Here is a 21,799-nt window from a genome sequence, read left to right on the forward strand (position 1 = left end):
TCGGTTATGTTCTGGGGCTGCTTTGCTGCATCTGGCACCGGGTGTCTTGCATCTATGCAGGGTACAATGAAATCTCAAGACTATCAAGGCATTCTGGAGCTAAATGTGCTGCCCAGTGTCAGAAAGCTTGGTCTCAGTCGCAGGTCATGGGTCCTCCAACAGGATAATGACCCGAACACACAGCTAAAAACACCCAAGAATGACTCGGAGCAAATCATTGGACTATTCTGACGTGGCCTTCTATGAGCCCTGATCTAAATCTGATTGAACATCTGTGGATGGAGCTGACACATGCAGTCTGGAGAAGACAACCTTCCAACCTGAGACAGCTGGAGCAGTTTGCTCATGAGGTGTGGGCCAAAATACCTGTTGACAGGTGGAGAAGTCTCATTAAGAGTTGCACAAGTTGCTTGATTGCAGTGATTGCCTCAAAAGGTTGTGCAACAAAATATTAAGTTAAGGGTACAATCATTTTTGTCCAGGCCATTTTCATTAGTTTGTCTTATAAAATTATTCTGTTGAACCACAATTCAAAAGCAATGTCTGATTTTCATTAGATAATTTCCAGTAAATTCTTATTTATTATTCCTTTGTCAGTTTCAAGTTATTTCAGTGACCATTGTGGGTTTCTCTTTCTTTAATGGAAGGGAACCAACAATTTGTCCGCGTGTGTAATATGTGTTATAATATAATATGATATATAACATAATATACCACAACACAATATATTTTGATACAATACACTACATTATAATATATTTGTATACAAAAACCCATGAAGGGTCAATGGATTATGATGCTTTATTATAGTTTAAACTTCCAGCAAGTAGAAATTACATTTTTAGTTGCACTTGTATTGATAAATGCTCAGTTCATTTTTGTGGAAAAATTAAAAAGCTCCATCTTCTTAATATGAAAATTTGCTCCTTTTCACCCACGATCATTTCAATAAGTCTCATTTATTTTAAATAGTTTTAAGGTTTGCACTGTGCAGTAAATAAAATAAGCAATGAGGACGTGTTATCTTGGTAATAATGATTACATTTATCTTTATTTTCTACCAGACAAACAATCAATTGATCAAGCAAGAAAATAACCACTGAACTGCAACTGAAAAGCTAGGATTGATTTGTTGCACCTTAACCAACTGTTTTACTTTTAAAATGCTGCTCATACATTCATGATGATGACATAAAGATGATGTACACTGTATATAATAAATTATTTATATAATATGTCAAAGAAGATTATATGCTCTCATTTGTGGTTTGTGGGAATTAAAAATAACTTTTAGACATTCCAAATAAAAATATGATATATAACACAAGTATGGATCCATCCACCAAGGCCATGTATCTGCATCCAATAATTTCATCATATTCTCACAGACAATGAGACAAATTTGTAGTTTTGCAATTAAAAAAATAAACTTATCTCAAACTTGTGTCCTTCATCCTCGCCCAGAGCCCAAATCAACACCAACACCTTAAATAATTAATGAACCAATTAAGTTGATGAGTTTCACAGGGGTTGGTGGCTCATAAGAGAATAACAAGGATCAGCTCATTAGCATCACTGTTGTGTTTAGAGTCTAAATCCACCTGGAAAAAAAAATGACTTCAGAGTTTCACCATCAAAACAATATTCCCTCTTGAAACATCTGTGTCTTCTTGGTGAACAGACGATAGCCACTGTAAAGTATATTCTCTGGACTGGTAGTGTGAAATTTGGATAAAAAGTATATGGAATTTAACTTTTTATTGTACATGACACATACAAATGTATGTCCAATGAGCATTGTCCAAATGTAAAAATCTATTTTAAATGCAAAGCAGAGACGACTCAAGATACAAAGAATATATTATCAATAAGGCTTCTAATCTTCCAAGAGCTTTGTAATATTAAAGCCTTTGGACACAAAGTCTCTTTCAAGCACATCACATTGTAACTATGGAAAATCAATGTTGGCAGTAACTGGTGATGACAACTCTTTGGTGGTTAAACTTTTATTTTATCTTCCCCTTGTGGTCGTGGCAACTTTGAATGCCATGGTTTGGTAAAATGAAACCTCTTATATCGATATATTTTTGTCACATTTATTTAACTTACATTATTTGTCATATACTTCTGATGTGTATATAGTTTTTTGTTTTGATCCTTGTAAGTTCTACTAGCAGCTTTGGGATCCTTTTTATTGAATTTATAAGGCAGGTGTCACAAAACCTATTTTTTATGTGGTTACGAATAAGACATTTATGCCTAAAAACATTAATTACAGATTCATTTTAGTTCAGGTTTTCATCGCACTTTTCCTCCATCAACATTTTGCTATTCACAAATCTGGTTGTGTATAATTTTCTACATGTTCTCATCTGTGTACACTCTGGTCAAACTTGTTACTCTTCATCACCATCACATCCTCCTCCTCATTCAAGGCCTTAACTCTGTGCACTGCTTTATTCTCTCACCGTCAACATCAGTATCTCTGAGCTTCTACAAACAACACAGGGTTTCCTCTGAGGAGCTGTTCATGTTTCACATGCGGCAGGGTCACCTCAGGTCTGCCATCGGTCAGCTTTACTTCCTGATCATGAGCATCACCATTGTGTTGTCCTACGCTAAGATAATGAAAGTGTCCGTGCAGTGTTAAATCTGTGAAAACAAGAGGACATCAGATCTGTGCATTTGCCAAAGCTCAGCGTGGCAATAAATTATAGGATATAACCAATATGTATATAAATGTATCAAATGCTAACATGAAAAAAGCAACAATTTGACAAAGGGGTTGTTTTTTTTGATGCTACATAGAATTATTACATCACCTCAATTTTCAATCCCGGTGTAACAGACCAAGTTAACCCCTGCCTAGATTATACTTCGGCCCAGGCCAGAGTATACCCCGGGGATAAACTGTCCTAGGCCAAACTATACCTGGGGGTGTAAAATAGCCTAGGTCAGACTATACCCCTCCAGTCTTTCCTATAGGCGACAAAGGTGGTTGCCTACAGCGCCACCTAGAGAGGGGGCGCAAAAAACTGCCCATAGGAAAAAAATAAAGTGTAGTACATTCTTAATATCATTTGTTGAATGTTGTCCGGTTCTGTATCCCTCCTCCAATCCCTGAGATGCCCAGACATGCAAGAGATATCCTAACAAACATTAGATGATGGCTGAAGTTCAAGCACTATGGACTCTAGTACAGCAAGAAAATAATAGATATCTGGACACTCTTTTATTATAACTTGACAAAATTAAACACATCGTACTACTTTTTTTCTGTTTTTCTGGTTGAAGTAATACAAGTCTATGTTTTAGAGTTTTAAGATTTAAGTCAGTTAGCTTTCTCACTTAATGTGACAGTTCTTTACAGATCTGGGACTCAGTAGCAGAAAAGAAGCACGAGAAGCAAAATAAAGTATAAAAAATAAAACTTTACTTCAAAAGTCCATTCAGGGATAAGGCAAAATCCAAAGTCATAGATCCAGGCAGAGTCAAAAAGCAGGTAGTCCAAAACACGAATGAAAGAGCTGGAGAGCATGCACACACGGTGGCGACAATGAACAATCTGGCAGAGGGTGAGGGGAAACACAGGGTACAAATAGAGAGTGCTTAATGAGAAACAAGGTACAGGTGCGTGGGGAAACAAACAGGAAGTAAAGCTAGACACAGGACACAAGAACCCAGACAACAAAATAAAACAGGAAGTGGATACCAACAAACAGACTGCACAGATGTTACAGTACCTCCCCCTCAAGGGACGGCTCCAGACGTCCCTGGTTGGTCCGGGTGACGCCGGTGGAAATCTCGAATCAAAGTCTTAGCAAAAATGTCTCTAGAAGGGACCCAGGACCTCTCCTCGGGCCCATAACCCTCCCAGTCCACGAGGTACTGCAGTCCACGGCCCCTGCGGCGGACCACCAGAAGACGCCTTACGGCGTATGTTGGCCCCCCATCAATGACCTGGGGGGGTGGAGGGAGCCAGCGGACTGGTCCTGACAGGTTTGACCTTGGACACATGGAAGGTCGGATGGACCCTCATTGTCCTGGGGAGCTTGAGCTGCACCGCAACAGGGTTTACCACCTTGGTGATGGTGAACGGACCAACGAATCTGGGAGCTAACTTGCGGGACTCCAGGCGGAGAGGAAGGTCCTGGGTGGACAGCCAGACTCTCTGGCCAACCCTGTAGTGCAGAGCTTGTGAACGGTTCTTGTCAGCCACACGCTTGTACCGACTGGAGGTGCGGAGGAGAGCCGCCCGTGCTCTTCTCCAAGTAAGATGGCAGCGGCGCACCAAGGCCTGAGCAGATGGCACCGAAATCTCCTCCTCTAGCTCAGGAAACAGGGGTGGTTGATACCCATAAACACACTGGAACGGGGAAAGTCCTGTGGCTGAGACAGGGAGAGAATTATGAGCATACTCAATCCATATTAACTTTTTGCTCCAAAGAGAAGGATCTTGTGAAACTACACAGCGGAGTCCTGTCTCCAGCTCTTGGTTGTAGCGTTCCGTCTGGCCGTTTGACTGGGGGTGAAAACCAGAGGAGAGGCTGGCTGTGGCACCAATGAGCCTACAAAATTCCTTCCAAAACCTGGAGGCAAACTGTGGTCCCCGGTCCGACACTACATCCTGAGAGAGTCCATGTAAACGAAAAACATGAGACAACATAACCTCTGCTGTCTCTTTGGCAGAGGGAAGCTTCGGCAGAGGGACAAAATGAGCCATTTTAGAAAATCGGTCAACAATAGTTAGTACGACTGTGTTACCCTCAGAAGGAGGCAGTCCAGTTACAAAGTCGATAGAGATGTGCGACCAGGGTCGCCGGGGAATAGGCAAAGGGTGGAGCAAACCGTGGGGCCGCTGGCGAGAGGTCTTATTCTGGGCGCAGACTGGGCATGCAGCGACGAACTCCTGGACATCCTCCTTCAGTGTGGGCCACCAGAAACGTTGTCGGAGGAGACTTATGGAGCGAGCCACCCCTGGATGACAGCTAAAGTTGGAACAGTGTCCCCACTGCAGGACCTGCGGACGGAGAATAGACAGAACAAAGAGACGGTTCTCCGGACAGCCTACCGGGATCTCTGCCCCCTCCAGTGCCTGTCTGACCTTATCGGTAATGCCCCATGTCACAGCTCCAATGACGCACGCTGAAGGCAGGATGGTGGCAGGGGTTCCGGGGGTGTCCTCCAGCTCAAATTGGCGGGACAGAGCATCAGCCTTGACGTTCCTGGAGCCAGGGCGATAGGACAGTGTAAAGTCAAAGCGGTTAAAAAACAGTGCCCACCTGGCTTGACGAGAGTTTAGTCTTTTAGCAGTCCTTATATACTCCAGGTTCTTGTGGTCGGTCCACACCAAAAATGGCTGCTCAGCCCCCTCCAGCCAGTGCCTCCACTCCTCTAGAGCCAACTTCACAGCCAGCAGCTCCCTGTTGCCCACATCATAGTTCCTCTCGGCAGGAGAAAGCTTCCTGGAAAAGAAAGCACAGGGGTGAACCTTGTTGTCCTTGGAACAGCGCTGGGAGAGGACTGCCCCCGCCCCCACCCCAGAGGCGTCGACCTCGACGATAAACTGCAGCTTCGGGTCTGGCAAGGTGAGGATGGGTGCAGAAGAGAACCGCTGCTTAAGAGACCGAAAGGCCTCTTCTGCCTGGAGACTCCATGAAAACCTGGTTCCTGGGGACGTGAGGACATGGAGAGGGGCTGCAACAGAGCTGTAGTTCCTGATGAAACGTCTGTAGAAATTTGCAAAGCCCAAGAACCTCTGCAGCTGCTTCCTGTCTGTGGGAACAGGCCAATCCAAAACTCCACTGACCTTACCAGGGTCCATCTGGATGCTGCCGGGTGCCACAATGAACCCCAGGAAGCTAACAGTTCGCTGATGAAATTCACACTTTTCAGCCTTAACGAAAAGCTGATTCTCCAGCAGCCGCTGAAGAACCCGTCGGACATGCTGCACATGCTCCTCCTCTGACTTGGAAAAAAAAAATCAAGATGTCATCCAGGTAAATAAACACAAACTTATTTAACATGTCCCTCATAACGTCATTGACCAATGCCTGAAAAACTGCTGGGGCGTTGGTTAAACCAAATGGCATGACCAAATATTCATAGTGGCCGCTAGGGGTGTTAAAGGCCGTTTTCCATTCGTCCCCCTCCCGTATGCGAACTAAATGATAAGCATTTCTTAAATCCAGTTTAGAAAAAATGGATGCCCCTTTTAATAGTTCAAAAGCAGAAGATATGAGTGGAAGAGGGTACCTGTTTTTGACCATGACATTGTTCAGACCTCTGTAGTCAATGCAAGGACGCAGGGATTTGTCCTTCTTACTGACAAAAAAAAATCCAGAACCAGTGGGAGACGATGAGGGACGGATAATCCCAGTAGCCAGGGAGCCTGGAATGTATTTATTCATGGCCTCCGTCTCAGGAGCAAACAAGGAGTAAAGGCGACCCTTCGGAAGTGAGGCACCAGGGAGGAGGTCGATAGTACAGTCATAGGGCCGATGGGGGGGTAAGGACGTAGCGCGGGATTTGTTGAAAACCTCCTTCAAATCCAGGTAGACGGGTGGGACCTCCGAGAGATCAGGAAAATCTGGGGAAGAGTCAGAGTTCTGGGGACAACAACTAACCGAGGCAGACACAAGGCAGGATGAGAGGCAAAATTCACTCCATCCTAAAATCAACCCAGTTGACCAGTCAATGTGAGGGTTGTGTCTTTTGAGCCAAGGCAGGCCCAAAACAAGCGGCACCTGAGGTGAGTCAATGAGCAAAAATGATATCATCTCAGCGTGGTTACCTGAGATCGTGAGACTCAAAGCAGGAGTACGGTGAGTAACATGACATAACAGGCGGCCATCCAGGGCGTTGGCCTCCCGGGGAACAGGGAGTGGTTCTGGGATCAGCTTGAGCTGCTTAGCTAGCTCCCGATCCAGGAAGTTCTCATCGGCCCCAGAATCCACAAACACAGCCAGTTCCAGGGAAACATCAGGAGATCTCAGACAGGCATGGATTAATGGTCTGAAGGGACTAGAGGAAGTTGAGGTTTGGCTCACCAATAAACCTCTCCTTATTGATGAGCCCGGTCTTTTAACGGACAAGCCGCCAAGAAATGGCCCAGCTTTCCGCAGTAGAGGCATCTTCCCTCCCTACGGCAGCGCTGACTTTCCTCAGAAGAGAGGGGAGTGCGCCCGAGTTGCATGGGTTCCTCCTTCCCACAGGGAGACACTGAGGCGCTGTCCGCTGGCCTCACTGGAACAGAAGAAGGTGCAGGAAACCGGAATGGCGAAGGCTGCCCCCATTGGGCCGGCGGTCTATCGTTGCATCGAGCCTTCTCCATCCTCCTCTCATGGAGTCGATTATCAATCTTTATAGCCAGGGCGACCAGAGAATCGAATTTGGATGGCAGATCGAGTGGGGCCAGGTGGTCTTTAATGTCCTCGGATAGACTGTGCAGGAAAGTGTCACACAATGAATTCTCTCCCCACTCACTCTCCGACGCCAGGGTGCGGAAGCGTATAGCATGATCGGCGACTCGACTGCTTCCCTGTCGCAAGTCCAACAGTCCACGAGCCGCCTCTCTGCCTGGTGTGTGATGATCGAAAACTTTGCGGAGGGCTTCCGCGAAACTCCTCGCTGAAACAAAAGTTAACGACTTCTTGTCCCACTCTGCGGTAGCCCACTCTCGGGCCCTTCCAGAAAGGTGAGTAATCATAAACGCCACCCGAGAGCTCTCTGAGGGGTAAGAGTGAGGCTGCAGTTCAAAAGTCATTGAGCAGAGTGACAGGAAGGAGCGGCAAGTAGACGGATCACCATCATACCTCTCGATACTAGGGAGACGGGGGTCTGGGTGAACAACAGGATGAGCCTCCCTAGGCTGAGGAGCAGGCTGAGCAGGTGGATCCGAAGCAGTGGTTCTCAGGCTAGCGTGCATCTGTTGCATCTGGTTGGAAAGATCTTGGAACTGAACTGACAGGGAAGTTTGAAACGCATCCTGTCTGGCTTGCAATTGCTGCACGCCACCCACCAGAGAAGACAGCTGCTGCTCATGATCGTGAAGCAAACTCCCTTGTGCACGGAGAGCCGAGCGAAAAACGTCTTCCTCTGCTGAGTCTGTCATGGCCAGATTGTACTGTGACAGTTCTTTACAGATCTGGGACTCAGTAGCAGAAAAGAAGCACGAGAAGCGAAATAAAGTATAAAAAATAAAACTTTACTTCAAAAGTCCATTCAGGGATAAGGCAAAATCCAAAGTCATAGATCCAGGCAGAGTCAAAAAGCAGGTAGTCCAAAACATGAATGCAAGAGCTGGAGAGCATGCACACACGGTGGCGACAATGAACAATCTGGCAGAGGGTGAGGGGAAACACAGGGTACAAATAGAGAGTGCTTAATGAGAAACAAGGTACAGGTGCGTGGGGAAACAAACAGGAAGTAAAGCTAGACACAGGACACAAGAACCCGGACAACAAAATAAAACAGGAAGTGGATACCAACAAACAGACTGCACAGATGTTACACTTAACTTACCCGACAAAGCTGAGTCCCCAATAAAGTGTTGAAAAATTAAGTAATTCTTGTGTATATCACTGAACACTACTGATATTATGGGGGTATAATCTGGCCTGAGGGGTATGAATTGGCCAAGGCCAATTTATACCAAGGGTATAATCTAGCCTAGTCCCCTTCAACCCCAGGTATAGTCCGGACTGAGGGTATACTATTGCCTGTTACACCGGGTTCCAACTGAAGACCAGCACCAACAAAAATTCAATGTTTGATGGAAGAGATGCTCATGTTGCAGCGCTCCTGGTGTAGGATCAAACAAGTATTATCTTAAATGTGAACCTTTATATTAAACTTATCTAATAAAGTTAAATGGAAATAGTTGAAACACATAAGTCGCCATTACTGAATTATGTTTTGAGTGTGAATCCCTCCAATGGACAAAGTGAGTAACTGTAGCTACTGTCGCCTATGAGGTGTGTTGTTGCCGATTGTTGTAGCTCGTGACTCTGTGGTGAGTTAATGTTCATATGACGTTGTGTTATAGTTGCCGATATAAAGCCCTCAAACACAGCTCCTGCTCAGAAGGCTGCACAGAGCTCAGCTGAACACCTTCACTCCAGGAATGGTTTGGTAAACTGGGTCTTGTGCTCTTATGTCTCCTTCTAATTATTTGTCCATGTGCGTTGTACTAAAATAATGTGTATTGTGTTTGATACCTGTTGATTCAAAGAGAGATAATTTGAGCATCTGTTCTTGAGGTCTGCATCTGGTTTAAGAGCAGAAAGAAGTGTGGCAGTGTCTGAAGGCCTTTTACATTTGGTTGTGAGAGACAGAAAAATGGCTGCTAACATCACCACAGAGTACAAGATGAATGATAAGATCATGTTGATTCAGATCTTCGTCGTCCTCTTTCTCTGCATTAACCTTCTGCAAATTACAACCTTTTTCTCCAAGGAGGTCTTCTACACCACCATGCGCTACGTCTTATTTGCTGTCACACTAATATCCGACTGTCTGTTTTTATTCGTGACTGTCATCCTGCTCATTTTGTATTACTATCGCTTTACGATACAAATGTGGTTGTGCCTTATTATATATATGGTTTTGTCGCTGTACACTTTTGTGACACCGGTCACTCTGACAGCGATGACCCTGGAGCGCTACGTGGCCATTTGCCTGCCGCTGCGTCACACAGAGCTGTGCTCCCCACGCAGCACTCTGCACGGCATCCTCATCATCCAAAGCCTCAGCTCTCTGCCCTGCATCGTTTTTCTCTCCGTCTTCTTTGGATCGGCCTCCTCTGCCTCCTACACCCAGAGCGGAACGTGCGCTGTGGAAACCTTCATTATCCACACGTGGCAGGGTCACCTCAGATCAGAGATAAATCAGTTTTACTTCCTGATCATGTGCATCACAATCGTGTTTTCCTATGTGAAGATAATGAGAGCAGCCAAAGCTGTATCAGCAGAGGACAAACAGTCCACATGGAGAGGACTCAGAACTGTGGGGCTTCATGCTTTCCAGCTGCTCCTGTGTCTCATCCAGCTGTGGTGTCCTTTCATAGAAGCTGCTGTGCTTCAAATCAATCTCATGTTATTTCTCAATGTCAGGTACTTTAATTACATTACTTTTCTTATTGCTCCAAGATGTCTGTCTCCTCTCATTTATGGCCTCAGGGATGAAATATTTTTTCATGCCCTGAAGAGATTAGCTCTCTGTGGTTTGCGTAAGAAACACTGATCAGATTTGTATCATTAACAAATTGTCATGGTTATATTATAAAATGTTTTTGTTATTTAATTGCGTCTCTTGCTTGAAAAAATGTAAATGTAATATAATCAGTTTCGATATAACAATGAAAATGTTGATTGATTAATATCCAATCCCACTACTTGTATTTTTGCTGACAACATTTGCAGATTTTATTAAACTCAGCTTGCAATTCAACCTCTGTCATTAACCTGACATTATAGAGAGAATTATAAAAACTTCAAACAGGCCTGCTGTGATATTTACAAAATGGCTATCTAAAAATTACCTAAAAAAAATCGACATGTTTAGAAATACTTTTCAACAGAGAGAACATCATAAATGAACTAGCCTCTGCCCGCTGGTCAATGGCCACCTGCCAGATTGAATCCTCCTTGTCTTTAGTCAGTTTACCAGTGATGTCACGTATTTTCTTTGCAGAGCATTGCGTTTGTGCACAGCCTGTTCACAAATAGAGAGAATGTGCACAGTTTACGTTTAAATCAAGCACCAATTATTTTTTAACTGTAGTTGATAAATTCAGACTTTTCTTTGAATTTCCACTGTCATGTATCGGAAGTGAAAGCCAAAGTCACAGAGATCTTCATTCTGAAATCAAACCACAACTCTCAAAACTGCTTATCTATCAATTAAATAAGTGTGGAATTAAATACAGTTATAAATATTGGTGTTTTTGGGGTGACGTATAGACTCGACCCTAACCTGCTCTGCTTTCAACCCCTGAAATATTTTAAGTTTAGAAACTGACAGATATTAGTTTATATGTACACATAAAACAAAACATGTAAACATACATAGGACTTCAAGAAGGAAAAAACTGTTGAGCATAGGATGAAGACTTACTTTTGAATACTCAGTGATGGCGTCTATGAGAGCTAAGGTGGCCTGTGAAAGAAAAGTGGTTGAAATGTCTGTAACCAGAGATGCTGCTCGTCTGGTTTATTACAGACTCATTTTAGTTCAGGTTTTCATCGCACTTTTCCTCCATCAACATTTTGCTATTAACAAATCTGGTTGTGTATAATTTTTTACATGTGGTCATCTGTGTAGGGCCAGAGCCCAGAGTGAACTGACCATCTACACAAAGGCTTGAAAATTTGAGGCCCTGTGGGAAATTCTGATCCAGCATAGGAATTTCACTTGGCAGTTTCGAGAAACCCCAGCAGGTTTCAAGACCCCCGCAGGAACACAGGGACCCCTGCTGGGTCTGAAGAGCCCAGAGGTTGGCCACCAGACACTGGAGCCGAGGTTAAACAAAGGGTTGTTAAACTTTTGGAGGGAAAACATTCTCCAGCAGGCCCAAGAGTCTCCCCCTGGTGGTGGAAAATGTCCTGGGAATGCCTTGGGACCCCCACTGAGTTCCAAGCCCCGCCCACTTAGATCGATTCCTGACAATTCAATTGGCCGATGTCCTATGACCAACTCCTCAAGGAGGAGGACCTCACAGGTAATTTAAAAGCCCTGACACCCCAAAAATCTTAGCCATTCCCCCTGCTAAGGACTTCGACCAGGGCCCTTCCGGGCCTCCCAGATGTTCCAGCTCTAAAGGGGGCAACTTTAACAAAAGCCGCGCAACAGGAAGCTCATTCGCCGGCCGAGACAAAGACTTTTCTTTTCCACGATCTCCAAAACAACCGTGCCACCGCTGTTCATCACTGCAGAAGAACGACGTCATCCCGTTGAGGAGCAAGAAGAATCCGCTCCTATTCGGCCCAGCCGACGCCGCTGCAACAGAGGAACCAGCGCCACCGAGCTTGAGCGGCCACGATTATTCACTGGACTTCCGGAATATCCGCGCGACACATGCATGCAACACCGTGAAGGTCACAGTAAGAGGCTTATTAATTGTCTGGGCAGAGAACTAGTTTAAATACTTAGCGTGTCATTTATTTGATTGTATGTTTGTTTGAAGATTGCGGATCTATTTTTCAGTCCGTGTTTGAACGCAGCGAAACGATAAGTCACTTCCGATTCCTTTGTACCGTGTTGAAATGTTTTATGTTATGGAGAGTCTACGGCAGCACTGTTATCGTCCAACTGGGTTTGCAGAGACTTTGCCAATAAAAAGTTTGGTACACAACTCCAATTTGAGTACCGAGTGGTAAAGTTTCTGTAACCTTGTCTCTGACGATTTTTTGAGAGCTTTCCTGATCTCTCTCTATCTCTCCCTCTCTCTCTCTTTTCTCCTAAACCTGTTTTTACACACGTCCCGACCTACACTTATACGTTTCATGTTACACAGCTAAATCTTGACTAAAAGAGCCTAAATTCATCTCGACGCCGTTCGGCGCCAGAACCAGGAGATGCAGTGTTAAATCTGTGAAAACAAGAGGACATCAGATCCGTGCATTTGCCAACGCTCAGCGTGGCTATAAATTACAGCAGAGGTCTTCAACAGGGGGTCCGGACCCCTGGGGGTCCGTGGAAGTACTGCTGGGGGGTCGCAACATTTTTGGTTGAGACAATTTTTTATATTTTATATAATTTTTTATTTATTTTCCAACCAATTTTTCCCCCACGAATTGAAATGCCTTTAAATAGACATTAACATGCATCCAACCTATTGTGAGGCGGATAGGACCATCTGCCTGACAACCTCCATCCGTCCAAGGTTAGATAAGTTGTGTGCTACCCATTCGGGTTTGACATCTCACTAATGTGGGAGTATGTGTGCCATCCACAGATGGCTTGAAGATTCACTGTCTCTTCTACAAGTATGTTTCATATAAAAAAAATGAATCTATGAATTATTTTAATAGCTCAGTGTTGAATGCAAGATGTATGTTTATGAATGGCAGTGGCATGGTCATCCTGTACATTGCACATGTTTAAATTAAGAACATGAATATATGAACCTGTGTAATATTTGAATAGTTTAGTATTGAATGCACAATAACAGGGTAGCTATGTTTATACATGGCACTAGGCCCAGTTTAATATAAAACACAAATTTATAGAATATATATAGTATGGGGTCCCTGCTCTAACTCTCCACCAGTTTGAGGGTCCTTGGCGTGAAAAACCTTGAAGACCCCTATATTACAGGATATAACCAATATGTATAATAATGTATCAAATGAGAACATGACAAAAGTAACAATGTAACAAAGGGGATGTTTGTTGTGATGCTACAAAGAATTATAACATCAATCACCTCAACTTTTAATGAAAGTTGTCCTGAAATAGTTGCCGACTGAAGAACTGAAGGTTCCTGGTTCAATCCCGGGTTCCAACCAAAGACCAGCACCAACAACAATTCAATGTTTGATGGAAGAGATGCTCATGTTGCAGCGCTCCTGGTGTAAAATCAAACAAGTATTATCTTAAATGTGAACCTTTACATTTAACTTATTTAATAAAGACACATGTAAATAGTTGAAACACATGAAGTCGCCATTACTGAATTATGTTTTGAGTGTGAATCCCTCCAACGGACAAAGTGAGTAACTATAGCTACTGTTGCCTATCAGGTGTGTTGTTTGTTAATGTCATCGCTCGTGACTCTGTGGTTAGTTAACGTTCATATGACGTTGTGTTATAGTTGCCGATATAAAGCCCTCACACAGCTCCTGCTCAGAAGGCTGCACAGAGCCCAGCCTTCACTCCAGGGATGGTTTGGTAAACTGGGTCTTATGCTCTTATGTCTCCTACTAATTATTTCTCCATGTACAATGTACTAAAATAATGTGTATTGTGTTTGATACCTGTTGATTCAAATAGAGATCATCCCTTGTTGAGTTGTGCATCTGGTTTTAGAGCTGAATGAAGTTTGGCAGTGTCTGAAGGCTTTTTACATTTGGTTGTGAAAGACAGAAAAATGGCTGCTAACATCACCACAGAGTACAGGATGAATGATATGAGAATGTTGATTCAGGTCATCGTCGTCCTCTTTCTCTGCATTAACCTTCTGCTAATTACAACCTTTTTCTCCAAGGAGGTCTTCTACACCACCATGCGCTACCTCTTATTTGCTGTCACACTAATGTCCGACAGTATGTTTTTATTCGTGACTGACATCCTACTCATTGTAAATTTCTCTCAGTATACGATACAAATGTGGTTCTGCCTTATTTTGTATATCATTTCGTCTCTGTGCATGGTTGTGACACCGGTCACTCTGACGGCGATGACCCTGGAGCGCTACGTGGCCATTTGCCTGCCGCTGCGTCATGCAGAGCTGTGCTCCCCACGCAGCACTCTGCACGTTATTCTCATCATCTACAGCCTCAGCTCTCTGCCCTGCATTGTTTTTCTCTCCATCTTCTTTGCATCCGCCTCCTCTGCCTCCTACACCCAGAGCGGAACGTGCGCTGGGGAAACCTTCATCATCTACACGTGGCAGGGTCACCTCATGTCAGCCATTAATCAGTTTTACTTCCTGATCATGGGCATCACGGTCGTGTTTTCCTATGTGAAGATAATGAGAGTGGCCAAAGCTGCATCAGGAGAGGACAAACAGTCCACATGGAGAGGACTCAGAACTGTGGGGCTACACGCTTTCCAGCAGCTCCTGTGTCTCATCCAGCTGTGGGGTCCTTTCATAGAAGCTGCTGTGTCTAAAATCAATCTCATGTTATCTATCAAGGTCAGGTTCTTTAATTACATTACTTTTATTCTTGCTCCAAGGTGTCTGTCTCCTCTCATTTATGGCCTCAGGGATGAAATGTTTTTTCATGCCCTGAAAAAAATTGTTCTCTGTGGTTTGCGTAAGAAACACTGATCAGATTTGTATCGATGAACAAATTGCCATGATGTTATAGTGTGAAATGTTTTAGTTGTTTAGTTGAGCCTCTGGTTTGATTTATATTGTTATTTTTTAATTAAAAAAAAACGTAAATGAAAAATTCAGTTGGATATGACAATGAAAATGTTGATTGATCAACATCCAATCCCACTACTTGTATCTTTGCAGACAATATTTGCAAACATTGTATTAAACTCAGACTGCAATTCATCCTGTCTGTGATTAACCTGACATTATAGAGATAATTATAAAAACATCAAACAGGCATGGTGTGATATTTACAGAGTGACTATCTATAAACATCATAAATGAACTAGCCTCTGCCCGCTGGCCAATGGCCACCTGCCAGATTGAATCCTCCTCGTCTTTAGTGAGTTTACCAGTGATGTCACGTATTTTCTTTGCAGAGCATTGCGTTTGTGCACAGCCTGTTCACAAATAGAGAGAACGTGCACAGTTTACATTTAAATCAAGCACCAATTATTTTTTAACTGTAGTTGATAAATTCAGACTTTTCTTTGAATTTCCACTGTCATGTTTTGGAAGTGAAAGCCAAAGTCACAGAGATCTTCATTCTGAAATCAAACCACAACTCTCAAAACTGCTTATCTATCAATTAAACAAGTGTGGAATTATATACAGTTATAAATATTGGTGATTTTGGGCTGACGTATAGAGTCGACCCTCACCTGCTCTGCTTTCAACCCCTGAAATATTTTAAGTTTAGAAACTGACAGATATTAGTTTTTATATACATGTAACGATCTCCTGGGCCTGAGTTCGTAAACACAAAAAATGAATATGATCTCAGAAGAATATTTGAAACGAAACTTATCTTTTGTTTTAATTCCTCTAATTAAAATTAAAGACCACCACAACTGTATTTTAAAAGTCAAAACCTTTACAGGTGTTTATTAACAATATGAAATAAATGAAATTGTTGTGAGCTCCTCTCTCAGGAAGTAAAATATTTACAAAATAAAATAAATGCACAACAGTTATATGAAATATAACTTTTCTCAAATGCACAAAATAAAATACAGGGTCTCTTTAAATTGTTTTACCCATTCCTATGAATTCACCCTTTAAATCACTGAAAAAGGGTTAAATAAAATCTTTACCTTTCACAGGTCTCTGAATAAAAACAAAACAATTATCAACTTTAAATTAACTCACAAACATCACATGTGGACCAGAAATGATAAAACTCAAAACTCAGTTGCAGGCCTGTAGTGATGCTCGGGTTCGGTGAGGCCTGAAAACTATTATGGCCACTTCACTCAGTCAAGAGCATAAAATAAAAGCACGTGCATTGTCACATCAGTTCAATACTCACAGGTCCAAACGAGGAGAAATAGGGCAATGACAGTCACAGATAGGGGTGATGGCAGTCACAATCCAAACACAGGCAGCACACAGCAACGAAAATCCACTGCGGTCAAGTGAGCAGTGGTTCGTCTTTTCGTGGTCAAGTGAGCAGACGTTCGTCTTTTCCTGATTTCGAGTGCGCCCTTATTACAGAATGTATGGCAAATGCAGGTAGTCCATGATACGGAGCGAGCCAATCTTTTATGCGACTGTAAAATCCCTTTATACCATAATTTCTGACAAAGGCTGATCCAGTTGTCCTCAGGACCATCCTGACTGTTCAGTCACTCAGTATCAAGCATATTTACTGTATAATTGTGGAGAAATTCAGCCTCAAAGTTCCTTTTTTTTTGTTGAAAAAGGCAATATGTGCAATATTTCCTCTACTGTAAAATCTCTATGATCCATAATTTCTGACAAAGGTTGATACAATTTAACTCAGGACCATCCTGACTGTTCACTCAGTCAGTATCAAGCATATTTACTTTATCATTTTGGAGAAATTCAGCCTCAAAGTTCCTTTTATTTAGTTGAAAAAGGCATTATGTGCAATATTTACTCTACTGTCAAATCTCTTTGATCCATAATTTCTGACAAAGGTTGATACAATTTAACTCAGGACCATTCTGACTGTTCACTTACTCAGTGTCAAGCATATTTACTGTATCATTTTGGAGAAATTCAGCCTCAAAGTTCCTTTTTTGTTTGTTGAAAAAGGCAATATGTGCAATATTTACTCTACTGTAAAATCTCTTTGATCCATAATTTCTGACAAAGGTTGATACAATTTAACTCAGGACTATCCTGACTGTTCAGTCACTCAGTATCAAGCATATTTACTGTATCATTTTGGAGAAATTCAGCCTCAAAGTTCCTCATTTTTGAGTAAATAAAAATTCCCATTTCCCTTGCTAATTTCCGTGTGCTCTCTCTCTCCTTGAACATCAGCAAGGTTTGCAAGGGGGTGGAGGTGGGAGAATTTTTTTTATATACTTCTGTATGTATGATGTTTAATTTTCAATTGTGAAAACCAATAAATAAAGTGAAAAAAAAATGAGTAGTATACCGTTTATTTATTTATTTATTCATTTAATATTTATGTATTCATTCATTTATATATTGTAGCGTCCTCGCTTACAGAGGACAGGGAACTTTTCCTTCGTTTAACAATTTGTATTAACATTTACACGGACATGTGCACTTCTCCTTTCACTCGTCACTCGAACGGATCATCTTATCATCTTACGGATATCATATGATATCATACTCTTTGTATATTCTTTGTATATATAAGTCTATATACACATATTTATACATGTGCACATGTTATTATTATTATATTTACTATTATTATTATATATACTGTTGCTGCCATTATTACTATATACTGCTATTTTATTGGTATATTACTATCATATATAAATATATATTATGTTATATTATATATACTGTACTATTTTTATATACTGTCTAACAATAACATTACCATCATATCATCAGTACTATTACCATCATCTTGCCACTGCACCTTATCTACCTATTTATCTTGTGTTTCTGTTTTTTATTCTTTCTACCTCAATATTATTCTTTTATTTTATTCTATTGTATTGTATTTTATTGTATTCAAATATACCGGCTGCTATGACGACTTAATTTCCCTTCGGGATGAATAAAGTAATCTATCTATCTATCTAACACCTCAACAACAACTTCACTTCACAACGTCATTGACTCCTGATCCCCCCCAAAACCAGCCAATGAGAGACTGTCTTCCCCAAACAGCCCCATCCTATTCGTCTAAACAATCACATGTCCCACCCCCATCCCCTTCTGTGACACTCAGGATCTCAGAACACTCCTTAAACACAGTGTTTTACTGAATAACGTCAAACCCACATATATACATAAAACCCAGTCCGTTGCAATATATTTAATTATGCATTTTTATTATTTCCTGAGTTGGTAACTTTACACTGAATAAGCGCATGCGCGATATTATAACACCAGATTTGCTCTTCCAACGACTTCTTCTCGTCAAATGTTGAGGCATGGCGCCAACACGAGGGTAAGTAGCCCTTGCAAATATTTCTTATGGCTACTTGGGCTTAAGTGACATGGGATGTTGACAGTAATAGTAGCTAAATAGCGCCATCCTATCCTTTTCTATGAATAAATATAACATTTGTTATAAATATTTGTGGCATCTACACCGCACATGGTTAGTCTAATTGTTCAGCCAATAAGCACATGCTCATGTTAATTGGCACACCAAGTAACATATGCAAAGTATGCACAATAGGCTATGTTGTATACATTTTTATCAGTGCAAATTATATTTTACTATTTTCCAGTTGTTACATAACTCATCCGCAGCTTGTTGCGGAGCCTACAGCACGCAGAAACGCAGAAACTCAGTCGCTACCTGCAGGCCAGTGATTGAGAGAGACATATGGGGGTGACAGGCAGCCCCCGCTAGTTTATAACTTTCACACTGTTCAAAATTTCTAAGTTTATAGGCTACAGCACGCGCAGCCGACTATGCGCAGCCGGGCCTACAGAAACACTTCAAGAAATGCTGCAGCATAACACAATATCTTTTTCTTTTGTTCATTTCAGAGTCTTTCTGTTCTCTACGTTTGGAAAGGTAAGCAACCCCACTCCAGCCAAATGTAGGCCTACTTTTAATTAATACATTTTATTGTTTTCCCCTGGATTATATTTAGTTAATTTCATCCAAAGCCCAACAAACGGGTGTTTGGAGCAGGCACGGCGGCAGGATCTCAATTTCGGGTGAACCAGAGTAATTTTGGATGGGCCTATTAATTACAGATGTTAAGTCAATGGCGCAGTATTTCACTGGGCGCATAATCAAGATAGTAATCTGTGTCTCTTTGGGCGGGTGCACAACACACACTGCTTAGACACACACGGAGCACTGCACACACATATGCAAACGATTACAAATAAACGTCATTTATGTTTTTCTCTCCTATGCGAGACGACCCAGAGCGTAAAGAAAGTTAGTGAGACGCGCATCCCAGTCCCGGAGTCAGACGCGCGACTGCACTTGGACTGTGTGTGTGTGTGTGTGTGTGTGTGTGTGTGTGTGTGTGTGTGTGTGTGTGTGTGTGTGTGTGTGTGTGTGTGTGTAACAGCTGAGATTCGGATGTGTACAAGAGTTCAGAACATTAATTACATTAGATCCTGACCGATCACATGAGTGGAGATTAATGGTTGGGGAGTAACAGATTACATGTAACGGCGTTAAGTATTTAAAATAAAAAACACGAGTAACGGTATTCCGTTATAGTTAGTTTAAATTGGTGTATTTACTTTCTTTCCCGAGTGCCCCCGCTGGCGGGGGCAACAGCGCCCCCTATAAATTAAAAACTTCTCAGGGCAGTTAAACAAGCACGAATATAAGTCATATGACACACATTAGTCGATGTTATTTGCATAACTTATTCTCTGAAGACAGTAATAAGATCGCTCTCTAAAGCAAGTGTTAAATAAAATCAGTGTCCCAGATAAATACGTTCAACTAGACAATTTTGAAGTAAGCTTAAATTAATCCAAAAGTATTTAGAATACATTACTTTACTTGAGTAATCCAAGGGAATACATTACAGATAACATTTTAACAGGGGAATACATTTTAAAAGTAACCCTCACAACACTATGGAGATTTATGCTGTGCCTCGTGTGTTAATGAGCACATGTCTTATCGATTTGCCTGGCATCTATTGATTTCTTTTAAGCACCGCGGTGCTGGACAGCTCCCGTTAACAGCTTCTTCAGTGTGATTTTAAGGCACTCAAAATAATCCAGTTAAGAACGCGCATGGGAAACATTCTTAAGAGCGCTCTTAAGTCCTTAAGTACAATCTTAATTGGGAAAATGACATATTGTCTTTTGTTTTACAGTCCAGAAAAGTTTAAAAAAAACCATTGAGGATATAGTGACTGTCATTGACAAGCGTCGTGCCTCGAGCCATGATGAGACTTTTTGGGGTGAAATCTGTCGTGACCTTGGTATTACAAATTCCAACATAAACAGGACAAGGCTCAAAGATGGCTATCTTCGATATAAAAAGGTAATGGTTTCACGTTCTCACTTTGACATTTCTAAAAGCCTGTGGACATGAACCCTCTAAATAGTAAAATTCATAGTTCATATAGTGTCAAAATGTTGTATTGTCATTATTTGTCCATAAATTTCTTAGAGAAAGAAAATGTTTATAAAATGAGAAACTAAGTTGACAAACCGCTGTGTTGCTTGGTCCAGACTCAGTAGGCAGAGTGAGTAGCAATAGAACATAGATTGATGTTACAACACAACAATTTTCTTTACACACCCACTCAGCAAGTAACATTACTTATTTATGACCTTTTTGTAATTAATTGCATAATTTGTGTGTTGAACGCTAAGCACAACCACAATGAAACATAACTTATGATATCATTTGTTAAATTTGGATAGATTCAATGGATTTCCAATCATTTTAAAATGTTTGACAGTATATACATGAACGCCTAATTTACATGGTTACAGGCACATGTTGCATGTGAGTTTCCAGAGGCTCTAATATTTGGCATCACAAATTAAATCTGCCAGTAAAAAACGATATTGCCCTTGACTGTACTAGCTGTTTTCCAAGGTAATGTAATGTGTTATGACTGACTGTTTCATCTCTCTCTAGGAAAATGTGTCCACTAGCGTGACCCTGCCCACACCTGGGCCAAATGTCCAGAGTCCTGCAAAAGAGACCACACCACCTGTGGAGGTAACACAATTAAATCTTTCAGTAGTAAAGACAGAAATATGGAGATGGGTGTTATGATACATGAAAAATAACGGAGTGTCTTACATTATTTAACATTCAAAGTGCAGTAATATAAATTATCAGCCTTTAAAAGAATAACTCATATTTTAATTGTATTTCATTGCTATTTGCAGATTGGATCCACAGACGCTTCAGATGAAGAAAAATCATCTAGTGAAGAGTACTTCACCCATTCATTGCCGCCGCCACCTTGTTTTTTCTTCATTGACCAGAAGGATTGGACCAAACTGCGCAAAAAACAACACTGCCGTAGATTCAAAACACTGAACTGGACCTCTGTAATGGCCAAAGGAATACGGAGTGTTCATCCTTACTGCAGTTTTGGATTTAAGTGCCACAGTGTCAAATCCATCGGCTCTAAAAGAAGTGGCCCAGTCTTCACATGTTCTGGCTACTGTACTTTTGATGACTGCCCTGTAGAGGTGGAAATAAAGTTTCAAGAAGAGTCGTCTCTGAAGGCTGAGGTCATCTTCAGTGGTGATTTGGTCTGCCACCGATGGGACCAAATAAAAAGACGGCCGGTGCGAGGTGAGGAAAGGGATGCCCTGTCCCATACTCTTTCAACCAAACTG

The 21,799-nt window shown here is 41.9% G+C and overlaps 3 protein-coding genes across 3 annotated transcripts in view; 2 read left to right on the top strand and 1 right to left on the bottom strand.

Annotated features, from left to right (window-relative positions):
- The first annotated feature begins 7,193 nt into the window (after positions 1-7,193).
- LOC128440485 (odorant receptor 131-2-like) lies at positions 7,194-10,242 on the top strand. Its single transcript, XM_053423208.1, has 2 exons — positions 7,194-7,412; positions 9,364-10,242. Exons 1-2 carry the CDS (start codon positions 7,194-7,196, stop codon positions 10,240-10,242), a joined length of 1,098 nt encoding a protein of 365 aa, XP_053279183.1.
- A 3,847-nt stretch (positions 10,243-14,089) lies between these two features.
- Positions 14,090-14,992, top strand: LOC128440486 (odorant receptor 131-2-like). The gene has a single exon (XM_053423209.1). The coding sequence runs from the start codon at positions 14,090-14,092 to the stop codon at positions 14,990-14,992; it is 903 nt and encodes a 300-aa protein (XP_053279184.1).
- Positions 14,993-15,238: 246 nt separating this feature from the next.
- The window catches only part of LOC128440487 (diablo IAP-binding mitochondrial protein), a 39,667-nt gene continuing 33,106 nt past the window's right edge, over positions 15,239-21,799 (bottom strand). The window contains exons 5-6 of the mRNA XM_053423211.1: positions 15,331-15,390; positions 15,239-15,243 (exon numbers count right to left, since the gene is read on the bottom strand). Of these exons, the coding sequence (XP_053279186.1) occupies positions 15,239-15,243; positions 15,331-15,390 (65 nt within the window). The remainder of the gene's footprint in view (positions 15,244-15,330; positions 15,391-21,799) is intronic.

The sequence above is a fragment of the Pleuronectes platessa genome, chromosome 5, assembly GCF_947347685.1.
Source record: "Pleuronectes platessa chromosome 5, fPlePla1.1, whole genome shotgun sequence".
NCBI classification, from domain to species: Eukaryota; Metazoa; Chordata; class Actinopteri; order Pleuronectiformes; family Pleuronectidae; genus Pleuronectes; species Pleuronectes platessa.

Bases quoted from the DNA above. Each gene is read 5' to 3' on its own strand.
- LOC128440486 (XM_053423209.1), top strand. From the start codon at position 14,090: ATGGCTGCTAACATCACCACAGAGTACAGGATGAATGATATGAGAATG.
- LOC128440485 (XM_053423208.1), top strand. From the start codon at position 7,194: ATGGGTTCCTCCTTCCCACAGGGAGACACTGAGGCGCTGTCCGCTGGC. The intron at 7,413-9,363 runs GCCAGGTGGTCT...ATCACCACAGAG, and splicing joins TGGATGGCAGATCGAGTGGG to TACAAGATGAATGATAAGAT.